This window comes from Quercus lobata, chromosome 1 (assembly GCF_001633185.2).
Source record: "Quercus lobata isolate SW786 chromosome 1, ValleyOak3.0 Primary Assembly, whole genome shotgun sequence".
Taxonomy (NCBI): Eukaryota; Viridiplantae; Streptophyta; class Magnoliopsida; order Fagales; family Fagaceae; genus Quercus; species Quercus lobata.
Genome location: NC_044904.1, coordinates 2,703,770 through 2,724,175, shown reverse-complemented (window position 1 = coordinate 2,724,175; position 20,406 = coordinate 2,703,770). Strand labels below are relative to the sequence as shown.

General features: G+C 31.8%; 1 protein-coding gene across 1 annotated transcript; it reads right to left on the bottom strand.

Moving 5' to 3' along the window:
* Positions 1–4,484: 4,484 nt before the first annotated feature.
* Positions 4,485–7,159, bottom strand: LOC115974429 (loganic acid O-methyltransferase-like). Its single transcript, XM_031094803.1, has 3 exons — positions 6,930–7,159; positions 5,692–6,351; positions 4,485–4,967 (listed from the first exon to the last, which is right to left on the bottom strand). Exons 1-3 carry the CDS (start codon positions 7,020–7,022, stop codon positions 4,626–4,628), a joined length of 1,095 nt encoding a protein of 364 aa, XP_030950663.1. The 5' UTR covers positions 7,023–7,159; the 3' UTR covers positions 4,485–4,625.
* Between the last annotated feature and the right edge of the window lie 13,247 nt (positions 7,160–20,406).

Sequence of the window (20,406 nt, the reverse complement as noted above, 5' to 3'; positions counted from 1 at the left end):
TCCTTTTTATGTGACCTTCTTTATCACAATAAAAGCACTTGAATTTTCCTTTTGACTCTGACTGACTTCTGGATTTACCTCGCCCTTTAGAACTTCTACTCTTACTTCTCCCCCTGTTCTCTGTGACAAGAGCATGTGCAATATCTTTGCCCATATCCTTTCTTCTAGTTTCTTCATTAAGCAAACTATCTTTAACCATGGCAAGTTGTAACACACCATTCGGAGCAAAATTACTAAGTGACACTACCAAAGTCTCCCAACTATCAGGTAAGGAACTCAAAAGCAATAAAGCTTGCAACTCATTATCTATTACTAGCTTCATTGTAACCATCTGATTAACCAAGTCTTGGAACTCACTAAGGTGCTCGGCAATGGACTTACCCTCTTTAAGTTTCAAATTCACGAGCTTTCTAGCAATAAAAGCTTTATTTTAAGCTGTCTTTCTTTCATAAGGACTCCTTAATTTTTCCCAAAAAGCCTCTACATTTGTTTCCTGAGATGCGTGGTGAAAAATACTGACATCGATGCATTGTCTAATACACCTGATAGTTTTTCTATTTAATTTCTCCCAGTCTCTATCTGACATATCACTAGGCTTAACACTATCGTCCTCAATAGGGTCATGCAAATCCTTGCAATAAAGGACATCCTCCATCATCGGCTTCCATATCGAATAATTCGATGCCGAGAGTTTAATCATAGTATGCATAGCCATATTCTCCATTTAATCCAACACAAGACAGTCAAACCCAAGCAACCAAAAGCTCTGATACCACTTGTTGGGAAAAATCCTAATCCTTGTTGGGTGTGTGGCACCTAAAGGGTCTAGCCCACTTGCTTGTCACATTAGTCAAAGTTCAATTAATGTGCTTGCTTCCTCATGCTTCCAAAGTCAGTATGCCATTCCTTGGGTAGTGACCAAAGCATGGAGAGGTCTGACTTCTCTTAATGAGAAGTGTTGCAAGGCATGTGGGACATGCAGAAGAAAAAGAAAAGAAAGAAGCAAAGGCCATTCAGCCTTGTGGTGAGCTGAAGCAGAAATAGAGAGCTGAAGCACAAAGAGTTTCGACCATATTTGTGTGAGTTCCAGAGTGAGCAAGTAACACAAAAGAGAGAGCTTCAGTTGAGAGGTGCAGTTCGAAAAATAGAGAGAAACACAGTGAGAGCGTGAGAGAGTGAAAAAGAAAAAGGTGACATTTTTCTTTGCTCAAGTTACACACAAAGAAGATAAATTGGTGGAGTTCTCATGGAGTTTCTTAGTGCTACAACCATGGAGAGTTGGAGTATTCAGAGGAAGATTTTGCTACTGGCTTTGTGGTGAGATTGTATTTACTCTTTGAGATTTATTTGTTGTATATCAAATTTATTGTGGACTCAAGTTTAGCATAAACTTGATAGTTGTAATCTCTATTCCATAGTGGATATTTTTCGGAGCTGCCCCATGGCTTTTTTCCCTCTACACCGGAGGGTTTTTCATGTAAGATTTGGTGTTCTTGTGTGGTTGTATTTATGTGGTGCTTGCTGAATTTTTTTTGTTTCCATAATATTGCTATTGCTTGGTAGTCATTAATTTTAATTCACACATAGACACAGAGGGGATTAGGATTTTTCCCAACACAAAAGAGTTCTTATATCTCATAGGTGGGGCTGTAAAATAGTAAATGAGTTGAGTTGTCCATAAGTATCTATGACTTCAGAGAAAAAAAAAATAGAACCTGTGCATAATTGTTTGTTTACAGACATACCAAGCGTTATATGGCTCAATTTAAGTATAGATTCATATAAAGGCTTAGGTCAAAGTTTTTTTTTTTTTTTTTTTTTTTTTTTTTTTTTTTTTTTTTTTTTTTTTTTAATGGATAATAAAATAGTTACCAAAGAAGAACCGAGAAGATTTAAATCCAAAATCTTCTAGTGAAAAAAATTGCAAGTCATACCACTCATTTTTGTCAATAATATTTCACCTAATAACTATTAAATATGTTTCATAATTTTAATATTTTTAAATTAAAAAAAAATGATCTAACATTAGTTTATGCATTAGATAGATAGTATAATATTGATTATCATGAAATTTTGTGTGCATGTTGAGAAAAAAAAAATTTGCAATCTAATAATTGATTTTAAAAAGTATATAAAAAAAATAAAACAAAAAGACATCTATTTTTTTTAGAATAGGAAAAAAAATATCTAATAAAAAGTTATTAAATGATATAACATTAACAAAAAATTTATATAATCTTATAATATATCAAGTTATTTTTTTTTAAAATTTTTTTGATAGTATAAATAGTTCATTTTGTTGTTTAAATCCGTCTTATAGATGATTTCTAAGAATACAAAGATTAATGAGTCTAGATTTCAATGTTTATAAATGAACTTAATATAATCTCGATTGCTATCAAGTAAGCCAATATCAGTTTGTTTAGTGCCCAGCAGATTTCATATAAGTTGCAGTTGCTTTAACAAACACCATTAGAATTTTAGTGGCGATGTTATACTGATACAAATCAAATAGGAAAATAGATCAAAAAGCAGACTTGAATATTAAAGACTACCTGAAAGGAGGAGTTTTGAGCATAGCTGTTTGTATAAGAAAACAGAGAGCTAGGAAATAGAGAAGCTAGAGAGAGAATCAAGATTGAAGAAACTTTCTAATACTAGCATTAATTAACAAAACTGAATGTACATAAGGTTTATATAACAGAACTAGTACAGGAATGAAATAACTATCTCCTAACTAACTCCACACTATACGGATCCAATACCTACAACCAATCACTACATTACACGTGTTTATACATAGCTTCTAATTGATCTATGCCTAAACTACAGGTCGTATCTGCTGTAACAGTCGTTTAGCAAACTCATCCACAAATCGTCCAATGCTCTGCTCCAATGCTCTGCCTCTCTGCCTGAGCTAATGTCTTCAAACATTCTTCAACAAACTCAGCTTGAATTGCTTACATCTGACTTCTCCTTATGTTTCTTATCTGTACAGTCAACTAAACTTTGACAGTTTGGACCCAGACCTCCATTCATGGTTCACGCAATATATTGGTGTCTAAGAAATGTGTTCACCAAGAAATTATCTCTTCAATTTTATAGAAGAAAAATTCAATTCTTCGGTTGACATTACCCCTTCTAAAACCAACATTTCTTACTTCCTCGTTTAGATTCTTTTAGCTTTAAGAATTTATTATTTTTAGTGCTCCAATGATATTAAAGACTACAATAGTAGGTTTGGTTGAGTCTGCTTTTGTTTGCCACTACATGTGTTCCCTGATTAAGTATTCTTTGCCTTTAATCAAGTAGGGACGAAAATCAGGATTTGATCTTTGCCTCTTCGGGGATCCAAACATAAATAAAATTTGTTGGGTCATTTCAAAAAAAAGAATAAACTAAAATTCAAATTTGTTTATAATAAAACTAATGCCTATTCAATATATAAAAAATAAAAAATAAAAAATAAAAAATTTAATACATTTCAACTCAACAAGACTTTATTATAAGAAAAATACTAAAGTCATTACAAATTTTATTACATGCTACTTATAAACTGATGTGGTAATGTATATAATCGGTAATGTATAGAAATAAACAATTTGTCAAATGATCTTTCACAATTTCCCTAGGTTAAATATGATCTATCAGGGTCCCTAGGTTTCCAAGCAAATGCTTCAATCAATTTATTAAAAATGATATAAACTGGTGACAAAAACATGAGTATAAGCATTGTGCTAATCCACATCAAGATAATAAAAAAGAGAATTACATATACTTCCATCAATACGAAAGCAACTTCAATTAATACTGAAGCATTTAAAATGTATATTGAGCATAATTACGATATCATATTCATAAACATAAATAAATGAAATTTGTATACAGTCCAATCATAAAAAGAAGCATGCAGTCCTATAATAACCATGTAAAGTGTTTCAAAATATGTTTGCCTTTGTTTAATGGTAAGTTACAGGAGTGGGTGGGACTTTAAATCCACAACATCGCCTTTAGATTTTGTACAATCTAGATTTTATTTTATTTTATTTATTTATTTTTTTTCATTTTTGAAAAAGTAAGTTACTCATGCACCCTCACCCCCCATCCATTCTTATGGGAAAAGAAAGTGCTTCTTGAGCTAGAACTCATTGGAAACCAATGTCAATTTAGTTAATTTTTTTTTTCACATTGATCTTTCACCAGAGGAAACCATTGTTTAGCATCTAATAAATGGTGCAAATAAGCATTGGAAAATTCAAGTGTTCCTTCTATTAGAGAATGTTGTAAATTTTTATTGTGTCCCTAGCTTATTTGAATAAAAATAGAACATCAAAGAAAATAAATGTTAGGATTCTACAAATGATTACAAAATTAGAGTTTAGAGATACGAATAAGTGGGTAATTGTATACACAAAGGTTTTTTTTTTTTTTTTTTTTTCCTTTTAAATTTCTTTTTGGATACATCAATAATTGGGGAAGACAAATTTGAATAATGGATTTTGTTAGAAACACTAGAAGGTGTCAATCAATTGAGTTACAAGTACAAGGCTCTTAGCTTATTGCAATGAGAGATTATGCGTTTATGACAAATGATAAGATTTATTTGGCTGGAATAACAATGAAATCTAATTGTTGCGTTCAAGAAGGACAAACAATATGATTAATTTATCAGTTTCTGGATTTAAGAAAAATGAGGATCCTTCAACTTTGTGAGTAAAGCGATTAAACAACTCATCCAGGATCTCATTTCCAAAATGTTTTTCAATTATTCCTTCCAATACGGCTCTCAAGTATAAGGAACGCAGTGAGGCACTCCGCAAGATAAGATGCTTCTTCTGGTTATTCAATACTTCCATTCTCTTAATGCTTAAATTTCCATTTCTTTCTATCAATGCCTTCAACTTCTTAGGGGGGGTGTAATAAGCTGGCACATTAAAAGAATCCACTTTTGCTTCCTCGACTAATCCCTACAAGAAAGAACAACCTTAATAACCTAATGTAAAAACCACAGTCTATGCTAACCTTCATCCTATAATTTCTGTTGTCTAGTGTTGACTTACAAGGCATTTTTATATACACTCTAATCTAGAATATAGATATTGCAATAAACACCCTTATTTGAGATTAATTCACAATGTCTATCTAATATCCACCATCTAATCTAGTCAAAGTATCATATTGTGGGAAAATTAGTGTCAATTTCTCATAACTTTGGTGAATATTGTCCCTTAATTTGCTAATTTTAATATTGATATAAATTGTAAAGTAGACAAATTGTAAATTGATCTCAAATTCTGAGGTTGTAGAATATTTTTGAAGTGCATAATATTGTAAATGTCCCATTATAGTTTAGGATGGATAATTTATATCTCAATTCCATTTGATGAAAGTTGAACTAAGTTGGGCCAAAGTTTTTCTCTAAACCAGGTTATAGGAGATTCCTTCAAGCTATTACATGACATTTTATAAGACTATCTATGTGTACGTGGAAAAAACCTATCACATGTTTAATTAAAACCATTTGATTAAAATTCCACTTTAATACCTATTTGAGTTGTCACATAGTGTAGTGGGGGAAAGGAAAATTGTATCCTAGCTATATATCCTGCTAACCAATGTGTGGAAAAAAACCAACTAAATTATCAATCACATCAATCATCCTGGTTTAATGGAGAGGAATTGCTTACTTACCACTTTGGCCATATCCATTAGGCAAGATCCTAGAATGTCTAGCTCTGTACCAGTAAATGTGTCAGAATTGCTCATGACATCAGGGACGGCAGGTACAAAGAGTACTAGTAACCCTCCAACCACAAGCTCTTGTGCTCTAGAAAAAAGGAAGGACTCCATGTCCTTGGCAAATTGAGTTTCATAAGCCTCCACAACTTCCTTTGTTGCATTTGTGTAGTGAATCTTCCCTTTATTCCATGCAGGAGAACTTTCATCCATAACCTCAATGGGAATCTTGGAGAGCCAGTTTAGCGCACAAGAGGAGTGAATCAAATGCAGAGATCCCTTGGGAAACAGGCAACCATGGAAAGAACCCGGTACCCCAGCTGCAAAGTATTGCCTATCGGGAGGGAGGGACTTGAACAGAGTATTGAAATCATTGGAGACATTGTCATTAAAGAACACTAGAAAGTCTGGCATTTGAGCATTTACTCCTTTTGATTTGCATTTGAGTTTTATAGCCTCTACTATGCTTTGCACTGTAATGAAGGTATTGGCTCCTGTAGAACAACCCAAATCTACTATACAAACTGGGTTTTTAGAACCACAAAAGGTCTGGATGTCAAAGTGATTGGCTATAGCCTCGTTGATTTTTTCTTTGGCAGCTTCCACAACTCCTCTCTGCAGAACAAGGGGTGATTATCATAATTAGAACCATGAAAATCACTATATATTTTGATTGGCTGCATTATCCTAAATTTGACAAAGAATTCTAACATAAGCTAGATTCGGAATGTAATTTTCTAGGAAATGAAATAAAAGAATTTTGAGTAATCAATATTACAATACTTCCAACATTCAATCACCTCGCCTATACTTTGCAAAAATGAAAGTTTTATGCACTGAGTACGACTTTCTTTGCTTTTATATTAAAAGACTGTCATGCCCACAAATTGTTATTTCCTCCATATTCTCTCAGGATAATGTTACGTAAAGATGCTCATCTTCTGCAAATATTTTTATTAAACAGTACTTTCAATTACTCATCCCAGGTTCTGCGTAGAAAATAGTTATTGACTCTCATAGGAAAGTAACTTGGTCCACTGTGCTTGGAAATTACAAGCGATTGCTATGAAGCAGGCAGTATAAATTAATTTAGTTTCCAACAGATTTCATACAAGGCGTTGATGCTTCAACAAACACACCAATGAATGGATGGAAAAGAGAAGAAAAAAAAAGTTCTAAATATTAAAGAATACCTGATAATTGGAGTTTTGAGAATAGCTATAAGGCCCCTCTCCTCCATTCGGTGCATATAATTCAGGCAATTCATGAGTCCTTTTGTCCTCCATTCTCTCTCTCCGAGACACACAAACTCAGATGCACCTGCTATATGTAATTTTTATTTATTTATTTATTTTTTATGTGCATGCCTTTCGGAGTTTGTTGAGAGAAGATGAGAATATAAAGGCAGCTCAATTGATGGAGTCGTAGCGAAGGAATCGGTGTTTTAGGATAAATTAAGAAAAGAAGCAAAATAACTGTTTTTTAATACATATCAAATTAATTTCTATAATCTTATCAAAAAAATTCAAAGTTTAATTAAAATCTAGAAAATCATCTATTTATTGATTCTAAACTTAGTTTTGCAAAAATTCATTTATAAATTATAATACATAAAATCAAAGATTTCGTAAAAACTTTTCTTTTTTTGGGTGAAGCTTAAGTTTGACAATATTTATGGCCATTGTTACAATGCAAATTAGAATGGTAAAAACACTTCTTTTTTTTTTAGGGGTGGTGAAACTTAGTTTGAAAATATTTATGACCATTGTTACAACGCAAATTGGAATGGTAAAAGCTTTTTTTTTTTTTTTTTTTTTTCTTTTTTTGGGGGGGGGGGGGGGGGGTGGGGGGGAGTGAAACTTAGTTTAACAATATTTATGGTCATCACTACAACGCAAACTGGAATGGTAAAACTATTTTTTATTTTTGGGTTGAAACTTCAGTTTGACAATTTTTATAGCCATCACTACAATGCAAACTGAAATGTTAGGTAGAATTAAGACGAAAATTCTATTTTAATCCCTACATTTTGGGGCCATTGTCAATTTGGTCAATGTTATTTTCAATTTGCTATTAATTTGGTCCATACCATAAATCACAGCTTTTCTTACATTTTCTTGGTAACCAAACACAATAACACAATTCAAATTTATCAATCTTCAACTCTAGTAGATACACATATCAACCCAGCAACTTAAAAAAAAACCCAAAGTTAGACCCATAATGATTGCAAATTGAAAATAAAATGGACCAATTTGACTATTACCAAAATGTAAGAAATAAATTAACGTAACCCTGGACCAAAATGTTATTTTTTGGTTAAAAATATTAACCACACCAAGCTAAAATTGTACAGAAATGAGAGTTGATTTGCATGATAGATTTGTATGAGTCATGATAAATACAAAGCTGGACTTGTTATTTGCCGTCCCAGAAACAGTCCCTAGTACAGAAAACTGTGAACAAGAAAAAGTTTAGCGGATTGCAGCAATAGAAAACAAAGATCACGGAGGACCTGGCCACTGACTCTGTACTTGAAAACAACAAAAATTATATGGCGGTTTGCAGCTTGGATTTTTGATGTTGGACTTAGGATCTGTCAAAGTGTGATCATGATGCAACTTATCAAGCTTCATAAATATCACGTTTGTTAATGTCCAGATGTGACCGACATGAGTTTAATTATTGAGGTCCAATTATAGAGGAAGGTCAGATAAAATTGGTAGGATGCACAGTTACTAAAAAATTTAAGACGGTACATTAATTTAAGCTAACGAGTGCTCTTAGGGCATTCATTAATAAGCCACTTTAGGAAAGTTTTAATACCGCTTTTATGGGAAATGAAAAAAACTGTCAAAATAGTAATTTTTTTTTTTTTCATTTTCCATAAAAACTTTCTTTATATGGATTATTAACCAGTGCCCTAAGGGCACTCGTTAGCATTTTCCTAAAAAAAAAATTATTTTTAAATAAATTCATAAATTCAATAATTTTCATGACATTTTTTATAATAGATATCTGTGTTGATGTCAAATTGATTGGCCACGGTCTATCTTTTCTTTGGCAGCTTCCATAATTTCTCTTTAAAGAACAAGTGGTTTTTAATATTCATCATCATAATTAGTCACTAATTCGTGCGATGTACGGAAAATTTTTTAGATCAAATATAAATATGATCAAGTTTAAATATTTGTCTAATTTCAATTATTTGAAAGCTAAATTGGCTCCAATTTAAGATGAAAAATGTAGTTTAAACATTTCTTATGAAAAGTTGTCAAATTTTCACAAATAAGATCGTTAAAAATGAGAAACATACATATATTATACAGTAATATATTACAATAATCATAATATGCTTTTACATTTGGTTTAATAAGTATTACAAAAGAATTAGTAAACAAAATAATATATAATTGTACTTGTATCTTCAAGCTTTATCCAATGTCTTTTTGGGTTTTGCTTGTCGTGAAAGTTTCTAATTCTCTTTTGTTCATTGTTTAGCTATTAGATCCATACAAATATTCCAAAAGATCAAACATACTAAAAACAAAAGATATTAACCAGATATGATCGTGCCCTCAACTCTTCAAATTAGCCTGGCTGCTCCGCCAAAAGTCTAGCTGTAAATGAACCACCAACGCACTTTGATTTGAGCACAAATGAGATGAACCGAAGTAAAATATGATAGAATAGAACTCGGTTGGATTCAAGAAAAACTGCTAGAAAATATGTGATTTCATAAAAACGTGTTTGGATCGGGTGGTTTTCTTGGGCCAAAAAAGAGCTTATTTAGGCCATTTTAGTGACATTCTTTGTTGTTTTTAGCCAGTTCAACTATTATTTAGCTCATTCAAAGACTTTAAGGCCATTTCTTAAATCCTTTTTTACTTTCTTGCTTGCACTTTTGAATTTTCTACCTGTTTATTTGCACTATGACTACTAGACTTGAGCTTAACCGCTAGGAGTTCGCTTATGAGATCTATTAAGAGGAAATGGATTATTTGATCATCTATTAAATGACAGTCCATCATCTTCTAAGATTTGTGAGTGATACTACTATTTTAGACTGCTAGACTATCTTTCTCACCTCCACTGCCCCCAACAAGTATTTGAAATTAAGAGGACAAGCTTATCATGTTTCTCAAGCCATTTAGCATAGAACCCAATAGTGGGGGCATTTTGTTGCACCTTCGATTTTCGAAGTTCATTTAGGAGTGTTTGCAACACATCTATTATGTAACCGAGAATATCATTCGTTTGTATGATGTCTTTAAGTGGTACATAAATTTTAAGCAAGCCAATTTGTGATTTAGGACAAGAAATGGGATTTAATTTTTATCTTTGGTTAATTTTTGAATTTTTATGTGATTTTCTATATTTTAGCATTTAGGATTATATTGCAATTTTTTTAAAAAATCCATAATAAAGAACAAACATAGAGTTGATATAATTAATTAAGAAATCAAACAAACAAAATTCTAGCAATGTTTTATACTACAATATCTAAATATTCAAACAAAATCCTGCTATATCACAGCTAAAAAAGTACCCCTGAGCCTAGAACGAAACTTGTGTCCTCATTCTTAGAATAAGAAAATTAAAATAAATAAACAAAAAAAAAAATGATACTAAGATTTGAGCAATATGGAGATTCAAAGAGAAGGGGTACTATATTAATGTAGAGGGAGTAGCATGGCTAGGGTTTTGGTTAAACAAAAAGACCTCAAATATGAGATAAAAATATTTTGATTAAAAAAAAAAAATTCGTACTTGTGCAGTCATGCCACGCACACAAAAGACAATTTTACGCAATGGCCTCTCTTTATTTAGAAGGTGGCTCTTTGATCGGTCTTTGAATTCGCATTGCACAAAAATTGCAATGAAGAACAAAGAAAAATAAAAGAAGACAAAAGAACTTAAAGTCATAGAGAAGATAAAGAGGAAAAGAAGCGTTATATTTGTAATGGACCAAAGCAATCAGGCTTTTTGGATCTTCGTTGGAGATAAGAGATTGGATTGGAGTGAGAGAGAAAGAAGGTGGCAATTGAAGCTTAAGGTTTTCACCATGTGTAGAGTTTTTAGAAACTTGGAATAGGGTTCTTCAAAATAAGTAATAAAGAGAATAAATCATATTTAAAAAATAATAATGATGTGAAAAATTGTGAAGGCTCCAAAGCTTATACGGAATAATATAAGAAAGTCAACAAATAATCAAACATCTTTCGTTTTATATTATATATATAGATTAGAGCCATGAAAATCATCTAAGAGTAGAGGAATTTGGAATGTTATTTTCTTAGAAATAAATTTAAATAATTTTGGGTGATTATTTTCAAAACACTATCTTGCCCTCAAATTGTTAGACTTATTTCCACTATATTTTATAAAATAAAAATACTCATCTTCGGCATTTGGTTGTCTTTATACATTGAATTATATATCCATCCTCAGCTCTTTATGAACAAATGCGTTCTTATGTCTCATAGGTGGGGCTATAAAATAATTTGGTTCCAAATTAGTTTGGAGTTTTTTTTTTAGATAACATGTGACTAAAACTACACATAAATAATCTCTTTTATTGCCACATAATAGATTGAAGCAAGATATCCAAATTAGTTTTGAGCTAAAACTTTTCAACAATAAATGACTTGAGTTGTTCATATATACCTTCAAGTTCCAAAAAAAAAAAAAACATAGTTACAATCCTAACCTAGGAAAGTACCGATTATTGGTTCACTGTGATCAGTAATTCAAAGTGATTGCCATCGAGTAGGTCAATATCAATCATTTTTTTTAGTGTCCAACATAATTTTAAAAAGTTGTAGTTTTTTTAATGAACACCATTAAATGGCGATGTGATACAAATCACCAAATTGGAAAATAGATCAAAAAATATATTTGATAGTTGGAGTTTTGAGCATAGCTGTTACAGTCCTCTCCTCCATTCATTGTGTATGATTCAGATTCAGGCAATGCATAGGTCCTCTCTCTCTCTCTCTCTCTCTCTCTCTGAGACAGAAATTCACATATAAATTCTTGCTTGCTATATATTTCTAGGTGCATGTCTTAATATGATTGTTGAAAATAATTGTCGTTATAAGAGCATTACAATCGATGCAATATATAGTTGTCTAAGAAAAGTGTTCACCAAGATATTATTTCCTAGTGATGTCAAATACATAGTACAATTTGAATCTTGATTATTTTCATAAAGGAGAAGAGATGATATCATTGAGCTGTAAGGCTATATGTGTGATGTGAAATCCACAATACACTTACACAACGCACTTAATCAATACCTAATTAATCTAGGTAATAACAAACTCTATTTAAATATCTTTGACATCTTGAGCCCACACAAAATAATTAGGTTGACTTTAATACCATTTGTAATGACCCAGATCAACCTAGTAAATGATTGATGTGTGACTTCAAATGCATCTATACAAAACACACTCAATCAATTTGAGCATCACAATACATGACCAATGGTTCCATATTTTTTTGTCAAGAACTCCTCTTTCATGTAATCGTAGAAGCTTTTGTCTTCTTCAAAACTAATGATTGATGATCTTGACTTTTGCCTTGGTTCAGTGTGGTATATTTTGGTACTTCTATTCCGAAGATGATAGTGTACTTGATTCGCTTGATTTCCATGGAGAGCTTTGACTAGGTTCCTACTTCCTCTTCAAGAGAAACACATCTCATATTTGTAACAAATAACAAACAAAAATCTTGTTTCAATTTTCGATTCATTTGTAGAAACAAATAACAATTAGAATGAAATCAACTTTCTCCATCTGGGTTTTTTTCCTTCTCTGTTTGGTTATCGAGAAAGTCATTGCTAGCGAATGAAAATTTACTAGATTTTGTGTTCTAAAATTTCAATTTTTATTAGCTTTTTTTGATCTGGATGTTTCTCAATTGTATGTAGGTGAAATGTTGTAGGATGCATTTGAATTGAAGGTTTTAAGATAGAAAAATCAAGAAAGTGGTTTTGTAATTGATTGTCAATAAAGTACGAGAAAATGTAAGAAAAAACTGTAATGTTGTATTGTTGTTAGGTGCTAATTTTTTTCATGAGAACTAATTTTTTTAAATCTTTCTTTAAATTGAGAAATCATTTTTTTTTAAATTAAGCTTTTAAAAAAAATTTAAATATTGATGTGGCATTTTAAAAATCTATTAAAAAAAAGTTAATATTATTTTATTTTGCCATGTCAGCTTCAATGTGCCATGTGTACACGCCGTTTGTCATATAAGCATTTTCTGTTACTTACTTAATGGTAGGGACCAAATTAACTACAAGTTGAAAATAATATAGACTAAATTGACTGCCATCAAAATGTCGGAACTAAATTGATTGTGACCTCAAAATGTAGGGATCAAAATAGTGTTTTCACCTTTATTTATTATCTCAAATTCTCATAATAATTGGATTGTTGCAACGGAGAGAGGGATGTGAATCTTAGATGTTATGGACTCAATAAGAAATGCCAATTAATTGAGTTACAAGGTTTTTGGCGCCAATCAAATCATCTTAGGCATACATAAAAAAAAATATATATATATATATATATATATCTTTCTTTCAAAAAAAAATTAAAAAAAAAATAATGGCAGAAAATTAATATTAGTTATGGACCTTATGGGTAATTATCATTCAGGGGAAAAAACAAAATGTTAACAAAAGTCGTCATTGGTGGCATCAAAGAATATTTCTTAACAGGAGAAGCATTTCCAACTGGGTCTCTAAGTTGGCCTTCAGAACTGCAACAATAATTGAGTAAGAACTTGCAGCTGCACATACCTTAAAAGAGTTAACTAAAACACTAATGTGTTTTTCTATGATTGGTTTAAAAAATGTGTGGTCTACAAGGGCTACTTCTTAACGATATGTATTGACCCATGTGTTTGTCACTACTTTTCATTGAATAAATAATTCAATATTTTGGTCCCATGTGTTTCGTGAAGTAACATTCCAATATGTGTGAACCATGAACTGCATTATCACGTATTCACGTTGATATACGTAGAATAAAGTGATGCATAGATATGTGTCTTTCGTTGTTTAGTCTTCTTCGCGCAGTTATTGAATGGTCGAAGTGAACGTGAAAAACATGTGTTTTTGGCTTAAATAAGATAAATAAATGATAATAATACAAGTGAGTTTCTCACACAGATCGGGAGTATGGGGTCTTGCTTAGGAACGGATATAGTGTTATTACAGTAATATCCAAGTAAAAAAGCCACATTGGTTACCTTCCTCTATTCTTTTTTTTTACCAATATATATATATATATATATATGGTTGTTGCTGTTCACTATATAGGCTTATGGAGTTATGGGCTCTTGTTTCTTATCTAGCAAGAGTGTTTTAGTAATGATCTGAGTGTGCTTATGTCCATGTCTTTATGATATCTAGGGGCTTTCATGGATTATTCATGGAAATAAAACACTGAGATTCTCAAAATGATTATGCTATTAGAGATGCATGAGTTAAGTGTTCCCTTTAACCAAAACTTTCCAACAAAATGTCCCTGTTTTAAACTCGATTATCTAAAAATTGAGTTTCAACGAAAAACTTGATTTTTAGAAAATCAAGTTATGTGAAATCAAACTTAAAAAAAAAAAAAAAAAAAAAAAAAAAAAAAAAAATGAAACTCGAGTTCTATGTAAAATTTCTTACATTACTTGATTTTCATCAAATCGGGTTTTTCATTGAAACTCAATTTTTAGAAAATCGAGTTTCAAAATAAGGGCATTTTGTTAGATATTTTCAGAACAAGAGCATTTTGTTACATCTTTTGGGTGAAATGAGCAAATGTCCATTTTGGCCTTGATTCTAGTCTTGAAACTATTTACCAAACAGAAAAGGATACTCATACCATAGAAGTTCACATATCTATCTTTGTAGTGGCAAAAATAATTTTCTTTTGGAATGGGAACTATGCAATTGCAAGCAATAAAATATAAAGATTGAAAATCAATGATCTTAAAGTGAGTGTGATCATTTCTCTCCAATCTCTTTTTCATGACAACACAACTATTTTAAGTCAAGCCCTAGCACATCATCCATCGGGATTACAAAAACCTCCCATACACTGCATATGAAGTCGAACATATTCACATTACTAAAGCCAAACTTCCCTTTTTAGGAGAAAATGGGCATTTGCCTCTTTTGCCAAAACTTTTTAGCAAAATGCCCCATATCTGAAACTATTTAAGGAAATGCCCCTATTTTGAAACTTGATTTTTGGACAATCAAGTTATAGCGAACTGAAAATAAAAAATAAAAAATAAAAAAATTTGGAACTCGAGTTCTCTGAACTTGAGTTCCATTTGTTTGTTTTTAGACCCCTTAAAACAAAACTAGATTAACCTAGTTAATTAGCCAAGTGATTACTTAGTCAAATTAAATAGATCTAGGTTAACACAAATATATCATATCATTGTAAAGTGCGGAAAATAAAGAACACAATGATATGATAACCCAAGAAAACCAAATAGGTAAAAAACCTGGAGAGGATTTAACCTAGCTATCTTCAAGGTAAAACAAATCCACTATGAAAGAATTGAAGTTTACACAATAGCGACTTAGACCACTAACATCCTATTGCTACCTCGAGTAGGAAACTTACTACCACGACCACGTGACAGCTCCAAGTCCACAGATGGATTCACAGCAAGTACAAGCACTCCCACTTGTATATCTTTAAGCTCTTGAATCTGCAATTGAATTGATCACCAAGCTCTCGACATCAATCTTGAGATTGAAAACCCTAAGTGTATGTGAAAGCAAACACCTCTAGATCTCACAAAAAATTCACACACACAGCATAAAGAGCAACCTCAAAACGTGGCTAGGGTTTTTCCTTTTATACTTAAGGCAAAACATAAAACCCTACACTTCAAAACGGGCTTGGGCTGAGTTGGAAAATTCTATAGAAAAACAATCTACATGAGCTTCGATCGATCGAGTCTAATTTTTGATTGATCGAGCAAGACAAATTTACATAGTAAATCCTGCAATACACTCGATTCCAACTTTACATTTAAACATACTTTGAGCAAGTCTAAAACAAAACTAAATGTTTTGATCATAGTTTGCCAACATTACAAATTGAAGTTCTAATACATTTAAACCTAAAGTCTTAGAACCCAATACCATTTAAGGAACTCAAGAGTTCATGGAACTTGAGTTCCAAAAAAAAAAAAAAATTCTAAGTCCATGTTCGCTATAACTCGATGTTCAAAAAATCAAGTTTTACATTTGAAACTCGATTTTTAGAAAATCGAGTTTCAAAACAGGGGCATTTCCCTAATTAGTTTTAGACATGGGGCATTTTGCTGGGAAGTTTATGAGAAAGGGGTAAAAGAGAATTTTGGCCTCCCTCTTTACCATACACGACTCCAAGATAGATATAGCTCACATCAGGATAATTAAGCAATATACTCACACTTATGAGTAATTCAACGCAATCAGAATATTTAAGGAAACCCAAAATTCATGGAGTTATATGTGTATACAATGAGGAATTCTACAATACTTTGAGAATACAATAATGATATTTACTATTTTCTCACATAATAGCGAGTCCTATTAATTAAATTTAAGGTATGACTTACCTTAAGTACTTTATTAATTGGACATGTTCTTTTGTTTTAAGGGTCATTCTACGGTACCCCATATTTTTTCGGGGTACGGTACCCACTTAAATCCTTTTTTTTTTTTTTTTTGAGAATGGTACCCACTTAAATCTTAGTTATAGATTTCACTTGTTTTAATTTGGTCCATTTATTTAATTTTAATAAGATATCTGCTACTAGTCATCTAGGTTTTCTATAAAACCAAAACCAAAAAAACAAAACATACGGGTTCTTCTTTTGTTAAACGCTTGAGGGAGATTTCTAATTAACAGGTTCTTCCCTCTAGCCACCTCTCTCAAACCTTTATGGCTTTGCCTCCTTGAGTTATGTGTTTGGTATTCAAATCGTGATTTTGATTTTTAATCATTTTCCTATTTATTGATTGAAGTCACTAGAAAACCCTAGAAAGATCAAATCCTACACCTAAATGACCTTCATCAAGTCTTGAAGAATGGTTAGGTGGACCGAATGAACTGGAATGGACCAAATAGACCTAAGTGGACTGTATGGACCAAAATGGACCGAATAGACCTAGGTGGACCAAATTAGACCAAATAGATCGAAGTGGACAGAATGGACCGGATTGGACCGAACAGGACCAAATTGACCAAAGTAGACCAAAAGGACCGAACTAGACCGAATTGGCCAAGTGGACCGTATGGACCAAATTGGATAGAATAGACCTAACTGAACCAAATTGGCCAAATTGGACCGAATAGATCTAAGTGGACTGAATGGACCATATGGGACCAAATAGACATAAATGGATGGAATGGACCAAGTTGGACTGAATAGACCTAAGTGGATTGTATGGACAAAATTGGACCTAATAAACCTAACTGACTGAATTGTTGACCGAATTGGACCAAATAGACCTAGGTTGACCGTATGGATCAAATTGAACCAAATAAATCGAAGTGGACTATGTGGACTGAATTGGACCAAATGGACGGAACATGACTGAATTGACCAAAGTAGACTGAATGGACCGAATGGGATTGAATGGACTGAACTGGATCGAATAGACTGAATTGACTGAAGTAGACCGAATGGACTTAATTGAATTGGATTGAAGTAGACCGAATTGGACCAAAATTGACCAGAGTGGACTGAACTAGACCAAATTAGACCGAATTGATGAATTGGACTGAATGCCGATCTATTATTAGCATAGCTAAGATTGTGTTTTGATATAAATTCAAATTCTTACTTTTAAAATAATAAAGTATTAACTCAAACAAAAATCAAAACAAAACTATAAGAGGGAAAAATATGCAACTTGTAATGGGAAACTAAAAAATACAGCACCAAAACGTATGAACTCAAAATAGAGTTTTAAAAATCACAATGATTCATCAATATAAAGAAGAGTTGTAAGAAAGAATTAAAAAAAATGAAGAGAGAGAGAGAGAGAGAGAGAGAGAATAACCACGTTTCAAGAGAGAATGTGAGAGAATAATAAGAAATTTATAGAAAATAATATGAGAAGAAAAAAAGTAAAAATAAAAAATATTGTAAAAACACCAAATTATCAAATTCATGTTATGTTATGTAATAAACTAGCATTATATTCTTATATACTATCTCTATATATAATGCAATAGGATAATATCTATGAAATCAAAGAGAAGAAAAAAGATAACAACTTAAAAACATAACTTAATCACATCAACCGAAAGTAAAGTTTCAAATAATACAAAAACTTATCAACTTAACATAGAGAAAAAAAAAAAAAAAAAAAAAAAAAAAAAAAAATTTGAGAGAGAGAAATAACCTTGTGTGTGGGAAAACCATGTATGGAATGAAATTGAAAAATGTAAATTTATAGTAAGAGGGGGAATAAGAAAAGCCAAAAATAAAGGAAGATAAAGAAATTGAGGAAAAGTGATATTAAGATAGATAGTAGTGGGGAGATGAAAAGATAAAATGGAGGGGAAAAGTTGGTGAAAGTATAACATTAGGTTGGGAAATTAATAAGAGAAAAAAAAAGAGTTAAAAAAAAGAAGAAGAGAGAGAATGTTGGAAATGGGTGGATGATGTGGCTGCTGATGTGGCTCAACAGGAGCATAGTAACAATAAATGCTACGCTTTAGCTTATTTATATATTAAAGCTCAATTCACACCATTATATTCGATAAAAGGAGGGAAGCTCCAACAAAAAATTATTGGAAGGTAAAAATACTTCGAAAATGTAGTCATTCCTATTCAACTCTTGTTTGCCACTAAATTTGGTCCTATTGAACCATTCTTTGCCATTCATCACAACTAGGGATAGAGTTTTTTCTAGTGCTCCTTACAAACGTCTCATCCTCTATATGTTTTGAATGGTCTAAAGAGGAAGCAAATATTAGTAAATCTATTACTTATATTACAATATATATATATATATATATATATAAATAAGACTTTAATAACATAAGAAAAATATCATTTTATCAAGAACCTACCAACATTACGTTGAGAATGTGAAATAATAAATGAATTAGCTCCTCTTTTTACACCAATCTCTCTTTCCAAAGAATCACTGATGTGGACTGAATAGATCAAATGGACCAAATGGATCGAAGTGGACCGTAATTAACCAAAATGGATGGAATAGACTAAAACAGATTAAAATGGAATTGACCAAAATGGACCGATATTGGACTGGACTGGTCGCATCAAAGTACCATATGGGAAGGTCAGATAAAATTTGTAGGATGCATAGTTACTGATTGATTTAAGGTGGTGGACTCTTTCTGTATTCATTATTATTTTTTTAAGTAATGTCACACACGACAATTTTCATATCATTTTTCGACATGTGATTCTATCCAAAATGTATTTGTAAGTTTGAGAAGTTAATATGTTAGAAGAAGAATCCTTAAATAAAAAACCTAGAGGAGGAAGAAATTTAAAAAAGAGTGTTGTTGGAACAAATGAAAATAAGGTGGGTAGGCTCATTATATTTTGAGGTCTAATATGATAATTAAATTTCAGTATATTTTTTAATATATAAATATCTGTTATAATTTTTTTTGGATAGAATATCAATTAAATTTTATTTATTCAATTTGCTATTTTTTTCGAAATTGGTTTGTAAAAAGTATGGTATAAAAGTATGATTTTTATTTTTTTGGTTGAAATTACTGTATCACCAAATCTGAGTGGGTTTGTTGAATTTTGTATTTTAGAGTATAGATTGCAAATTTCCTCATAATTTAGGGTGGATAAGTATACAATAATCTATTAATTTGGATGGCAAGGTAGACACTACAAATTAATTTCAAATTAAGTTGTTGATTGTAGAATTTTGAAGTTTATGATGAATGGTTGTAATAAATCCTGATATATATATATATATATATCTATATATATTTCATTTCTATTTCAACTTATTGAAAGTCACACCTAGTTTATCTAGAATTTCCCCAACAAGGGTCAAGGAGAAAGAATTGAAAATTCTTTTACCCACCAGTTTGGCCATATCCATTAGGCAATATCCCAGAAGGTCCGATCTGTACCAGTAAATGTGTCTGAGTTGCTCATGACATCAGGGGCAGCAGGTATGATAACTGCAAGTAGCCCTCCAATGACAAGCTCTTGTGCCCTAGCAAAAAGGAATGACTTCATGTCCTTTGCAAATTGAGTTGCATATGCGGCCACAACTTCCTTAGTTGCATTTGTGTAGAAAATCCTCCCTTGTTCCATGCAGGAGAACCTTCATCCATAACTTCTTGGGGGACCTTCGACAGCCAATTTAGTGCAAAAGGGGAGTGAATAAAAAATTTCACGTGGATTGAAAATAACATGTCAGCTGTTCCAGAGCTTGGAATTCGAGTCATAGAGACTTGAGATACTACTTTACAATTTAGTTTCAAAAACTTGTCAACTAATGAAATTGTTAGCAAAATCATGTTAAATGGCAAAAAAATCCCAACGAATCCAGTCCCCACTTCTTTAAGCCTTCTATTTATTCTCTCTTAAATTCTGAATTTGCTTCTTCTTCTCCATCTCTCAAACACTCTTTCTTCCTTGAAA

Bases quoted from the DNA above. Each gene is read 5' to 3' on its own strand.
- LOC115974429 (XM_031094803.1), bottom strand. From the start codon at position 7,022: ATGGAGGACAAAAGGACTCATGAATTGCCTGAATTATATGCACCGAAT. The intron at 6,352-6,929 runs GTATTCTTTAAT...CTTGTTCTGCAG, and splicing joins CTCAAAACTCCAATTATCAG to AGAGGAGTTGTGGAAGCTGC. The intron at 4,968-5,691 runs GTAAGTAAGCAA...TCTTTCTTGTAG, and splicing joins TAATGGATATGGCCAAAGTG to GGATTAGTCGAGGAAGCAAA.